We start from the raw sequence: 13,161 nt of genomic DNA, 5'->3' as shown, positions 1-13,161 counted from the left end.
CACACACACATAAGATACACTATGTATACACACTGTATAAAGACATTGGTAGATGTAAACATGTTACAATGGTAGACAATGTAAACAGACTGGTTACAATTATAAATATGGGACTGCTGATATAAACTTCTTGTGTTTTATATGTACAACAAGCAGAATAATAAATGTGGAGATAAGGTTAGAAAGCATGAAGCTCGCGATGTTAAAATGCCAGTCTATCAGCCAAATCCGAAGCAAGACGCAGCCCATAGCAACGCGTTATAACAACGATGTCTCGGATAGTCAGACGACAGATAAAAGTATGCGATAAATTAATGAGGGATCACTACAAAAGTGTGCATAAAATACATTGAACACAGAATCAAGCGAGGCGCTAGAACAGACCTCACTGGTTGTAGTGCGCTACGCACGCACGTTTGAGCTGCTTCTTTCCTTTTTAATGATGGTTGGCAAACCCACTTAAAAGGCATATACCGCCACCTACTGCATGACACCGGCATGACAGCTGACGTAAAAAGGATCGGGCTGAGGAGAGCTGATACGGATCAGTTAAAAATTGCTTGATTGGCCCCGATCGGCTTGGGACATCCCTAATAAATTTTTTTTTTTTTTTAAAGTATGAAATTTACTTATGAATCAAGATGTTAATGAAAACACTTGCTTGCTGAATTCACACACTCAGATTTGTGCATATTCACACTTAGTGAATGAGACCTAATGTCTTTGCAAGTAAAGCGATTGACACTTTTAAATAAATTTCTTTAGATTAGTCATATTGAGTGTTGTCCTTACATATTTCTACATAACATTTTTGCAACATCGGAGCTGCATTAACCCAACTTTAAATGCGTTTGCCTCGTCAGATTTCCAACAGCTGATTATACCCCCGGAGACCCATTTTGAAGTGAAGCCGAAACGTGACCTGGACGTCTCAGACGGGCCGCAATTTGGACACCAGCCGCCTGCAGGTTCAGTTCCCACCCCGGTAGTAATCGCCAGCAAAATCGGCGAGCACCAGGGCGCAGGCGGCACGTCTGCATCGCAGCTGCTCCAGCGCAGTCTAGAGTCGCCACCGAACCCCTCGACCAAACACGGCCCTCCGACCCACGCCAAGCCCACGCGTCTTCCCGACAGCATCAGCATGTTACTGGGCAGCCGCGAACACATTCCCCACTCGATCGCCGCCGAAGCCGTCAGCGTTCAGGAGCGCCGGGCGCAGATGCTCTCAAGCCTCTCCGGCCCGGCGCACCCTTTGGATGGCGGAGAACCAGCCTGCGTGCGCAACCTCCCCATACGGAGCATTTCGTTTCGAGATCCGACGCCAGACAAGTCTAGGATGGAGGCGCTTTCGAAGCTCGGACTTGCTCAGAGGCGAACGCAATCCGTCATGCATTCATCGAATTTCAGCACTACGCTCAACATTACCAATCCAGCTAACTCTAGCGCCGACGCAGACACTACAGACCACTGCCAAACCAAATCTAGCCCCGCACCAACTTTGACGAGTGCCGAAGTCACACACAGTGATTTCAACAGCTATGGCGGTAAGAGCATCATGCTAAACCCCACATTGTCCTTCAGGGCCGAGTACCGCTCATCTTCAGTGCCCAAAACAGAGTCTTCAGATGTCCGTCTCAACAACTTCGGCGGCAGATCGCGAGTCGTGACTCCATCCCATCCAAAGCACAGCACCCAAACCAAGACCATCACCCCAGTAAAAGAGGACAACTCCAGCTCAAACAGGACTTTAAATGAAGGCTTACCCAAGAGGAAAGCGTCACACTCTGAAGCGCCTGTGAAGCAGCCGCCAGCTCCGGCTCCAAAACCACGCTCCTCTCCGCTGTCCCCAGAGTTACGCCGCAAATCTTTGCCAAAGCCGTCCTTCCGCACTCAGGGAATAACGGTGCAGTTTTCTGGGAGAGGAGCCACAGATGAGGCCAGACGTGATGCACTACGCAAGCTAGGTCTGCTGAGAAACACGCCTTAAATGTTCATACGATACTAATAATATGTAGACTCCAGTACATAAACAACTGATAAGCTATGATTTAACCAATGATCATCTGTTGGACAGCAGCAAGACTTTTTGATTGAGTTTCAAATTCAAGTTTGGAGAAAAAGCCACAGGTAACACTCACACACACCTGCTTAGAAGTTACAGATCTCTGAAAACATTTGCATCAGTTTTAAATGTAGTTTGTGAAGTTGTTGAGCATGCTGTGGATGCACACGGCCTGCTTCAGCCATGTTTGCATCATGGTCACATGGTTCCAGAACTGAGCCAATCACTCGAGTCTTAATTGTCATGTGACTGATGACTCTCCCCGACGTTTCAATTGACGAACCAATTAACTAATTAACTTAATTGCATTTTTTTTTCTTAAATTTTTTGTACTTTTACTGTTTTTTTCTTTGCTTTGGTTTTACGGTTTTATTTGGACTTTTTGATATTTGTGACCCTGGAGCACAAAACCAGTCTTAAGTGTCAATTTTTCGAAAATGAGATTTATATAAGTTTAATTACTTATTAAGTTTTATTACTTAATTACTAATTTAAGTTAAATTACCTGAATAAATAAGCTTTCCATTGATGTATGGTTTGTTAGGATAGGACAATATTTGGCTGAGATACAACTATTTGAAAATCTGGAATCTGAGGGTGCAAAAAAATCAAAATATTGAGAAAATCATCTTTAAAGTTGTCCAAATGAAGTTCTTAGCAATGCATATTACTAATCAAAAATTAAGTTTTGATATATTTACGGTAGGAAATATCTTCATGGAACATGATCTTTACTTAATATCCTAATGATTTTTGGCATAAAAAAAAATCGATAATTTTGACCCATACAATGTATTGTTGGCTATTGCTACAAATATACCCCAGCGACTTAAGACTGCTTTTGTGCTCCAGGGTCACATTTATGGTTTTATTTCGACAGTTTTTGTATTTTTATTGTGTTTTGATTTGTTTCATTCTTATATTTTTACTGTTTTTTTATTTAGTTTCACTTTTACTTTCACTTTCAAATGTTTTTTTTTTGCTCTTCCATTTTTACTTTCACTTTCATTTTTACGTTTTCGTTATTTCTGAAGAACCCAGACTGTACGCAAGAAATACCTCAAGGGTCTTCCTAGAGAAATATCTCACATGTGGTCTCTCAGCAGGTAGTGTCTATGATAATGTTGTATTTTTGCTCTCTGGATGTTGAATTGTGGGTTTGGACGTTGGTTGTCAGGTGGAGATCTTTCTCTTCAAACATGCAGAAGGTCTCGTAAATGTAAGTTTAGTTCCTCCTACACTAAACCACAGCCATCCAAATCTAGATCTGGAACATGTTGTTAGTCACATGGGACTGAAATCACCACCAATCACACGCTGTTGTATTTTACCTGTAGTGTATGTAATGTGGATTCCAGTGTGAATGAGCATGAGTGTTAGTGTATGTATGTTGTTAGTTTTTTTTTTTTCACGACTCCGGTTTTTTGCTTTCATTGAAGCAGTTATTGAAGGACTCCGAATGCATGATTGTGAACATGTGACGCCACTATAAACACATACACACAGGAAACAAAGCAACAGTTTATTTCCACCTCTTTGTGTAAATGTAAATGTTCTTGCATTGGTGAAGATCTTTAATTTTCAGTGATTGTTTCTGAATAAATTCGATTAAACCCATCATGGTTCAGTTGCAACTGAACGTTACAGATAATGTTGAATTTGGAACGCATTAGATGCAAAACAGGGATTTAGAGATTCACAAACGTTCACCAAGCGTGACATTTAATCAGTCAGGTCAATGAAAAGACTAGAAAAATCACAAATTCGAAGCACGGTACAAATGAAAAACACAGAAGAGGAAAGTACTAAATCAGAAACCGCAGAAAGGTGAATCTCACAAAATCTATGCATTAAGAAGTTTAGAAAGAAAATACTTTTTTTGCATTGAAAAATCATTTTTAATATCTCATTACGGTAATATTTAAAGCTGAATTTAATCATGTTGTGGTTTTATGAATTTTAATAATGTGTATAGACAGGATGAGCTGCAAATCATGTACTAAAACAGCCTCAGGGGGCGATTTAAGTTGTTTCTATGTATTTTAAAGATACTTAAAAGAGTCCCAAACTTACAGGCCTTCAGCAGATAAACAGACGTTCACGTTACCAGTCCTCCCACAGGCGCGTGTTTGTGTCCGGCTCGACTGCATCTGATCAGCTGCACTAGTTAGTGAGTTCAGCGTCTCACGACGGCTGTAAAACAAGCTGGTGAGTGTTTTTAGAGAGCACAGACACAAACAAGCATTCTCACGGTCACAAAAAGTCACTTTACTGCAACAGCGAATGTGTTAGCAGCTGCGTTCAGCCCATGCACGTCTCGCTCAGTGAGAAAAAACATCAGGAGAAAGATCAGAACACGTCCCAAAGTTTGTCTGAAGGACAAAAACACTGAGTTTTTCTCCATTAGAGTCTCCGTTCGCTCGCTATCGAACCATCAAGCGGTTCCTGGCAAAATAAAACCACCTCCATCCTGTGTGTCCATGCTGAGACATTTCAGCCCAGCATGTGTATGTGTGTGTGTGTGTTCCCATCCGTGTCCACCAGCTGATGCGGCTCGTCTCTGGTTGCCGTGGTGATGCTGTCTCCGTCCCAGAGCAGCACCGCTGTCCATCTCTCCATGTCTCTCTTTGACTCGTTTGCTCAGTCTTACATCATCAGCGTCTCCTGCGGTAAACAGGGTCAAAGGTCAGGGGTCAGTTTGTTCCAAACACAAGTGAGCTGCTTATCTAGGCTACACGATGACGTTCTACGTTCTAGTAGAAGTTACAACTAACTACGAGGTGTTGTGGGTAGGGCTGCACAATTTGGGGAAAAATGTAATAGCGATTTTATTATTTACTAATTTTATTATTTTTACATTGAAACTTGCAAATACAATTTTTATAAAAAATAAAAATTAAAAATAAAAATTGCTCCAGGCACAATTTGGCCAATTTTTTTAATGATATATCAATTTTAATATAATCTACTAACAGTAATTAATCAAATAAAAGTTATTGTTCTTATTTATTAAAATATAATATTTATATAAATATACAATATATAAAAATAATAATAATTAAATGTATTTTAATAAAATGAAAATATAATAATATTAATAAATAATAAAATATCATGAATACTAAATAATAATTAATAAAAAATACTACTACTACTAAATAAAAATATTAAAATAAGAAATATATTACTACTGTATATTTTACTGTAAAATAAAATGCAACCGTTGCAATAATTGCACTAAGCCATATATCGATTTAGGTTTTATTCTGATTAATCATTGCAGCTCTTGTGGGTTGTTAATCGTTATTATATATTTTTATTATAATACATACATTTAATAATGATAATAAATAAATTATAATCCAAATATTAAATAAAAAAATAATACATTTTTAATACAATAATAATGATAAGAAGAAGAATATTAAACAATAATAAATATTACTAGGTTATACAGTATTTTACAGTAAAATAAAATGCAGCCTTTGAGATTTGATAATTGCACTAACCCACATCAAGGTTTTGGTTTTATTTTGATTAATAGTGAATCCCTAGTTGTTGGTTTTTGCCGGGCATTGCAATTACTATCCCAGAATGCTTTGCAAAGTCAAATCCATTTAGAAATCCGAGTTGGGACTATCTATTTTGTAAGTTTTAAAATCTAATTTCATCTACTACTTAATTTCAATTGTTTAGTATTTGAGAGTTTCGTGCATTTATGTGGTCATTAGACTGGATGAGCTCCTCTGTGTTTGTGTGAGTGTGTGTGTGAGTGTGTGAGTGTGTGTGTGAGTGTGTGTGAGAGTGAGTGTGTTTGTGTGTGTGAGAGTGTGTGTGTGTGAGTGAGTGTGTGTGAGTGTGTGTGTGAGTGTGAGTGTGAGTGTGAGTGTGAGTGTGAGTGTGAGTGTGAGTGTGAGTGTGAGTGTGAGTGTGAGTGTGAGTGTGAGTGTGAGTGTGAGTGTGAGTGTGAGTGTGAGTGTGAGTGTGAGTGTGAGTGTGAGTGTGAGTGTGAGTGTGAGTGTGAGTGTGAGTGTGAGTGTGAGTGTGAGTGTGAGTGTGAGTGTGAGTGTGAGTGTGAGTGTGAGTGTGAGTGTGAGTGTGAGTGTGAGTGTGAGTGTGAGTGTGAGTGTGAGTGTGAGTGTGAGTGTGAGTGTGAGTGTGAGTGTGAGTGTGAGTGTGAGTGTGAGTGTGAGTGTGAGTGTGAGTGTGAGTGTGAGTGTGAGTGTGAGTGTGAGTGTGAGTGTGAGTGTGAGTGTGAGTGTGAGTGTGAGTGTGAGTGTGAGTGTGAGTGTGAGTGTGAGTGTGAGTGTGAGTGTGAGTGTGAGTGTGAGTGTGAGTGTGAGTGTGAGTGTGAGTGTGAGTGTGAGTGTGAGTGTGAGTGTGAGTGTGAGTGTGAGTGTGAGTGTGAGTGTGAGTGTGAGTGTGAGTGTGAGTGTGAGTGTGAGTGTGAGTGTGAGTGTGAGTGTGAGTGTGAGTGTGAGTGTGAGTGTGAGTGTGAGTGTGAGTGTGAGTGTGAGTGTGAGTGTGAGTGTGAGTGTGAGTGTGAGTGTGAGTGTGAGTGTGAGTGTGAGTGTGAGTGTGAGTGTGAGTGTGAGTGTGAGTGTGAGTGTGAGTGTGAGTGTGAGTGTGAGTGTGAGTGTGAGTGTGAGTGTGAGTGTGAGTGTGAGTGTGAGTGTGAGTGTGAGTGTGAGTGTGAGTGTGAGTGTGAGTGTGAGTGTGAGTGTGAGTGTGAGTGTGAGTGTGAGTGTGAGTGTGAGTGTGAGTGTGAGTGTGAGTGTGAGTGTGAGTGTGAGTGTGAGTGTGAGTGTGAGTGTGAGTGTGAGTGTGAGTGTGAGTGTGAGTGTGAGTGTGAGTGTGAGTGTGAGTGTGAGTGTGAGTGTGAGTGTGAGTGTGAGTGTGAGTGTGAGTGTGAGTGTGAGTGTGAGTGTGAGTGTGAGTGTGAGTGTGAGTGTGAGTGTGAGTGTGAGTGTGAGTGTGAGTGTGAGTGTGAGTGTGAGTGTGAGTGTGAGTGTGAGTGTGAGTGTGAGTGTGAGTGTGAGTGTGAGTGTGAGTGTGAGTGTGAGTGTGAGTGTGAGTGTGAGTGTGAGTGTGAGTGTGAGTGTGAGTGTGAGTGTGAGTGTGAGTGTGAGTGTGAGTGTGAGTGTGAGTGTGAGTGTGAGTGTGTGTGTGAGTGTGGTGTGTTTGTGTGTGTACGAGTGTGTGTGTGAGTGCGTGTGCGCGTGTACGAGTGTGTGAGTGAGTGTGTGTGAGTGCGTGTGCGTGTGTGTGTACGAGTGTGTGCGTGTATGAGTGTACGAGTGTGCGTGTGTGTGTACGAGTGTGCGTGTGTGTACGAGTGTGTGTGTGCGTGTGTGTGTGTCTGACCTGCCGCCAGTCTTGAATATGAGGTCCGCGTTCGGGGCTCCTTTAGGGTGCTGGTATCGCGGCCGGCGCTCTCTGTTGGTGTTTGCGGGAGCGGGTCTCTGAGCGAGTGACTGCATCATCTCTGAAAGCACAAACAAGCAGTGCATGGATGAATGGATCGACACCAGCAGCTGTGAAACACTGAGAAAGCAGCGTCTGCTCTGTGGCTCACCCTGATAGTCCTCCTGCTCCTGCCGCTCGTTGATGTCCAGCGTCAGCTTCTTCATGCGCATGCGCTCCTCCTGCTCCACCTGCTGCTGGTTGAAGTGATTCGCCGCCAGATGAGATGACAGCGGCACGTTCAGGATCTTAAACTACAGAGACAGACGGAGAGTTTTGTTTTCAGGCTTTATGCTCCTTAAAGATCACACGTGCCATTTCTGTGAGATATTATGAGAAAGTATTTTAACATCATGAAATGATAAATATCACCTTTAATTATGTTTAAATAATTAAATTATTTTTATTACTTTTGTGCTACTTTCTTTGTGAAAAAATAAAATAAAATGACATATAACTGAATTATATTTTATATTTATTTGCTATTTTGCTACTTTTTTTTGCAATAATATTTGAATAATTTTTTTTATTAATTTATTTAAGATCTTGCACATCATTTCGGTGGATGAACTGAGATATTAAGTTATGAGAAAATATGTGATACTTTAACAAAAAATACAAAAATCACAATTTAATTATTTTAAACAAATAATTGTTTAAATTAAATTTGAATTAAATTAAAATTAATTAAACTTATTTTACTTTGCTCTAAGAAAGTATCAGAAATTAACAAAAAATAATTACATTATCTATAGAAGGAATTAAATTTAATATTTGTCATTTTTGTTAAAATGTTGTTAAAATACTTATACATTATTCTTAAAGATCATGTGTGTCATTTCTGTGGATTAAATATTAAGCTATGACAAAATATATTAACAAAAAGTATTTTAACAAAACATTTTAACAAACGTAGAAAGTATTTTAACAAAAAAAAAATAAATAAAAAAAATAATTAAATTTATTTTAAATACTAAAAACTTGCACTATTGTTATTATATTTGTACCTTTTTAACATAATTTTAGCATAATAATCTCATTACACACACACACACACACACACACACACTCACGCACGCTGTACCTGCTGTTTGTTGCCCTTGCGTGTGAGCATGACAAACTGCATGGTGGCGCTGATGTCTGTGTCGCAGGAGGGGGCCGGGCTTTTCTTCAGCTGGCTCTTTAACTGCAGGGGAATGGCCACATCCAGCTGATGGACCTTCACTGCCTCTCCACTGCGCTGCTGCTCACACACACACACACACACACACACACACACACACAGTCAACAGAAACATTTATCCAGGTCATAAATAAAGATATTTGTGGATAAACTCAGATATGAAGCTGGAATATATAGTGCATATATTACATTTCTTGCTATTTTCTTTACATTTTAATAACATTTATTTTTCAATTTATTTAAAGTTGTATGTGCACTAATCTGTAATTTAATAAAATGTTTAATTACATTTATTTTATTCTTAAAGAACATGCATGTCATTTCTGTGGATAACCTGAGGTATTTAAGCTATAAGTATTTTTTTTGTTACTTTCTTTGCTATTTACTTATTTTTATATAAATTTACTTTGCACTAATTTATAATTAAATAAAATGTTCAATTACATTTATTTTATTTTGCACCAAGTAGCAAAAAAGTAAAAACAATAAAATTATTTAAACACGGAATTGAATGTGCTTTATAATTTTGTAATTTATTTAATATTTACATAAACTGAATTTTATTATAAAATAATTAAAAAAATATAATATATTTTTAAATCATTTAAATATATATATATTTTTTTTAATTATTAATGTAATTGTTAAGATTAATACAGATTAATTGTTAAAATATCTAGTACATTTCACAGATAATTACAAAGAACTGGCAAAAAATGTTAAAGTAGAAAGACTGAAATCGTATTTTCTTGTAAAACAATAAACTTTGTTTACTTTTGGAACTTCAAAAACAATTTTTTAAAATGTATTTTATTTGCACCATTGTCACTGAATTGTTATTGAACTGTTTGCATAATTTCTCACTGCACAGCTATATGCTAAAAATGTAGTTTTTATTCCTCCTCATGTTGTTTCAATCTTGAATGCTGTTATTTTTTTGTGGTTTACAGTAGAAAATCTTGAAGCAGCTGTTTTCCATATAAAGTGTTCAAAGTGACCACAGTTATTAAACCCTAAAACTGACAAAAATACACCATTAAAGTCACATAAAAATAGACCATATGTGAGCCTGGAGCACAAAACCAGTCGCTGGGGTATATTTGTAGCAATAACCAACAATACATTGTATGGGTCAAAATTATACATTTTTCTTTTATGCCAAAAATCATTAGGATATTAAGTAAAGATCATGTTCCATGAAGATATTTTGTAAATTTCCTACCGTAAATATATCAAAACTTAATTTTTGATTAGTAATATGCATTGCTAAGAACTTCATTTGAACAACTTTAAAGATGATTTTCTCAATATTTAGATTTTTTTGCACCCTCAGATTCCAGATTTTCAAATAGTTGTATCTCGGCCAAATATTGCCCTATCCTAACAAACCATACATCAATGTAAAGCTCATTTATTCAGCTTTCAGATGATGCATAAATCTCAATTTCCAAAAATTGACCCTTATGACTGGTTTTGTGCTCCAGGGTCACAAATGACTTGGAATAGAGCACTCAAGTGCTACTGACTACTTTCTTGGTGTAGTTTTATAAAAAAAAAAAAAGTAAAAAAGCATACTTCCAGCACTACACTAGCACATATGTGACTTTATAGTATCCATTCGTGGACTAAAAGCCACAAAACTACACATTTTAAGATTGAGAAAGTAAAGAGGGTAAGTCTTGGATGTACAGGAGCTAAAGCACAATGGTTTGGAGAGTGTTTGTGCACCTGCAGGTTTTCCAGCATCATTTTGTCCAGCGCCTGGATGAAGTCCTCGTCCTCGGCACACGCCACGTGTTTGAGTCCTCCGCTGCGGAGAGTGACCTCCTGACCGACACAAACATCAGCGTTAACTCAGAGCTCAGAGAAAGCGCCCAACACCCGCCTCAGCCCATCCTCACACTCACGTTATTCTCTTCATCCGTCTCGTTCTCTTTGTTGGAGTCGGTCAGATAGTCTGTGTTCTCCTCTTCCTCCTCACGCTCCTCTTCCTCATTGTCTGAGCCCTCCTGAACAGGTGTGCGACAAAACACATGGTTTATGCATAAATGTTAAATCCATCTGGTCTCTAAACACTCCATCAAGATGAAGTGAAATATCAATTTTTCCCAAGCGCATTTATCATAAGATAACAGATAAAAACCTGAATGGCTAAGTTCTATGTTTAAAATATGTGTATAAAATGTGTTTGTGTGCGATTTATTTATAAATGAACATAAGTGCTCTTATCAAAGTATTTTTACATTTAATTTAATATTAAATGTATTTAAAAGGTATAACATTGGAAGTTGAAAAAATTTATTAATATATATATACAAAATGAATATATATGGCTGAATAGCAATTTTTTATGTTTATATTTGTGTGTGTATTTTTATTTATAAATGAACAAAAGTGGTTTTATCAAAGTAAAGTAATTTGTACCTTTTGGCACTTGGTAAAAGTTTTTTTAATTTAAATTTATTATAAATAAATGTGTTTGTATTTTAAAGGAAAAACATTAATTGAATTAGTATATATAATTATATATAAAACTTTTATTATATATAAAATATATTTATATATAATTTTATGCATAGAATTTAATTTAAATGTATAATTTTATATATAAAATGTTTTATTTTTTATAACACACACACACACACATATATACAGGTATATATATATGTATATGCATAATGTGTGTCTATGTGTGTATGAATAAATAAATCAATAAAATTCAAGTGTTTTTTATTTTTTTATTTGCAAATGAATTTAATTTAGATTTTGTAGTGACTCATGCTGGTGTGTTTTTCTCCATCTCTGTGCATCATCATTAAACTATATGTAAGAGTAAACTATAATGCATGAGAGAGGAGGCGGAGTTTACAGCTGTCAATCACACGTCTGAGAACAGTCACCTCCTCCTCGGGTTCATTCATCTCGCTCTCGTTTCCAGACTGCTCCTCGGTCTCCGCACCTCTCTCGTCTTCGTCATCATCGTCCTCCTCATCCAGAGGCTCGTTCTCGCCCATGGCGCTGGAGGAGCGGCCGTCTTTCTCCAGGCCTGGACACACACACAGGAATGCTGCTACTGAGCAAACCAGACCACAAGGGATACAAATAAACTGGCACTACAGTATGACTGTGGTTTAAAACCAGCCGGGCGACAGACACACACGACAGCATTCCTGAAGAGCTATTCTGGATCTGAGCTGCTTTATCACTGATACTCTTACACTCGCCGCAGGAATGTGTGTCTTTCTCTCAGCACGCGTCAGGCATGAAGCCGTCAATGACTGAGCGCATTAAACAAACCTGTGTGTGAGTGTGAGGAATGCTGCTCGACGGGGAGAGCAGAAACATGAGCAGAACAACTAGAAGAATGGCTGCACACACACACACACACACACACACACACACACACACACATACTCGCACTCGCACTCACACACGCACTCACACTCGCACTCACACTCTCACTCACACTCTCACACTCACACTCGCACTCGCACTCACACACGCACTCACACTCGCACTCACACTCTCACTCACACTCTCACACTCACACTCGCACTCGCACTCACACACGCACTCACACTCGCACTCACACTCTCACTCACACTCTCACACTCACACTCGCACTCGCACTCACACACGCACTCACACTCGCACTCACACTCTCACTCACACTCTCACACTCACACTCGCACTCGCACTCACACACGCACTCACACTCGCACTCACACTCTCACTCACACTCGCACACACTCACTCGCACTCGCACTCACACACGCACTCACACTCGCACTCACACTCTCACTCACACTCTCACACTCACACTCGCACTCGCACTCACACACGCACGCACCACACACACACTCCCCCACTCACTCCCTCACTCACTCACTCACATACACGCACACGCACACTCTCACACACACACACACACTCGCACTCACACTCGCACACACTCACTCGCACTCACACTCACACACTCACACGCGCACACACACTCACACACACACGCACACACACACACTGTCACACACTCTCATCACACTCTCACACTCTCACACACTCACACTCACACTCGCACACAGAGTGTCAGACGAGTGTTTTACCCAGTTTGACGAGGAACTCTCTCTCCAGCTGTGTGACTTGAGCACAGGCCTCATCCAGAGACGAGCACATCTTCATTTTGGGCCGCAGCAGCTCCAGCGTGTCTGTGATCATGTACTCGATGTCGATGGGGAACGGCTGATCTTTAGTCCACACATCCAGACTCTTCTTCCACCAGACGTACCTCTAAAACACACAAATAAACTGCGCTGAACATCATATATATAGTATGGAATAAATAATTTTTTTTTATGTTTTTGAAAGAAGTCTCTTCTGCTCATCAAGGCTGCATTTATTTGATCAAAAATACAGAAAAAAACTGTAATATTGTGAAATATTATTACTATTTAAA

At 39.0% G+C, this 13,161-nt stretch overlaps 2 protein-coding genes across 5 annotated transcripts in view; one reads left to right on the top strand and one right to left on the bottom strand.

Annotated features, from left to right (window-relative positions):
• The window catches only part of LOC107662209 (proline and serine-rich protein 2-like), an 11,291-nt gene extending 8,885 nt beyond the window's left edge, over positions 1-2,406 (top strand). For all 4 annotated transcript variants that reach the window (XM_016452142.1, XM_016452140.1, XM_016452141.1 and 1 more), the window contains one exon: positions 864-2,406. In XM_016452142.1, the coding sequence (XP_016307628.1) occupies positions 864-1,987 (1,124 nt within the window). In that variant the 3' untranslated portion in view covers positions 1,988-2,406. The remainder of the gene's footprint in view (positions 1-863) is intronic.
• A 1,574-nt stretch (positions 2,407-3,980) lies between these two features.
• Positions 3,981-13,161, bottom strand: part of upf2 (UPF2 regulator of nonsense mediated mRNA decay) — a 25,339-nt gene continuing 16,158 nt past the window's right edge. The window contains exons 15-22 of the mRNA XM_016452138.1: positions 12,812-12,995; positions 11,609-11,754; positions 10,616-10,717; positions 10,437-10,535; positions 8,610-8,768; positions 7,638-7,779; positions 7,427-7,547; positions 3,981-4,726 (exon numbers count right to left, since the gene is read on the bottom strand). Coding sequence (XP_016307624.1) covers positions 4,717-4,726; positions 7,427-7,547; positions 7,638-7,779; positions 8,610-8,768; positions 10,437-10,535; positions 10,616-10,717; positions 11,609-11,754; positions 12,812-12,995 — 963 coding nt within the window. The 3' untranslated portion in view covers positions 3,981-4,716. The remainder of the gene's footprint in view (positions 4,727-7,426; positions 7,548-7,637; positions 7,780-8,609; positions 8,769-10,436; positions 10,536-10,615; positions 10,718-11,608; positions 11,755-12,811; positions 12,996-13,161) is intronic.

The sequence above is a fragment of the Sinocyclocheilus anshuiensis genome, unplaced genomic scaffold, assembly GCF_001515605.1.
Source record: "Sinocyclocheilus anshuiensis isolate Anshui unplaced genomic scaffold, SAMN03320099.WGS_v1.1 scaffold1543, whole genome shotgun sequence".
NCBI lineage: Eukaryota > Metazoa > Chordata > Actinopteri > Cypriniformes > Cyprinidae > Sinocyclocheilus > Sinocyclocheilus anshuiensis.
This window is presented reverse-complemented; position numbering and strand designations above follow the sequence as displayed.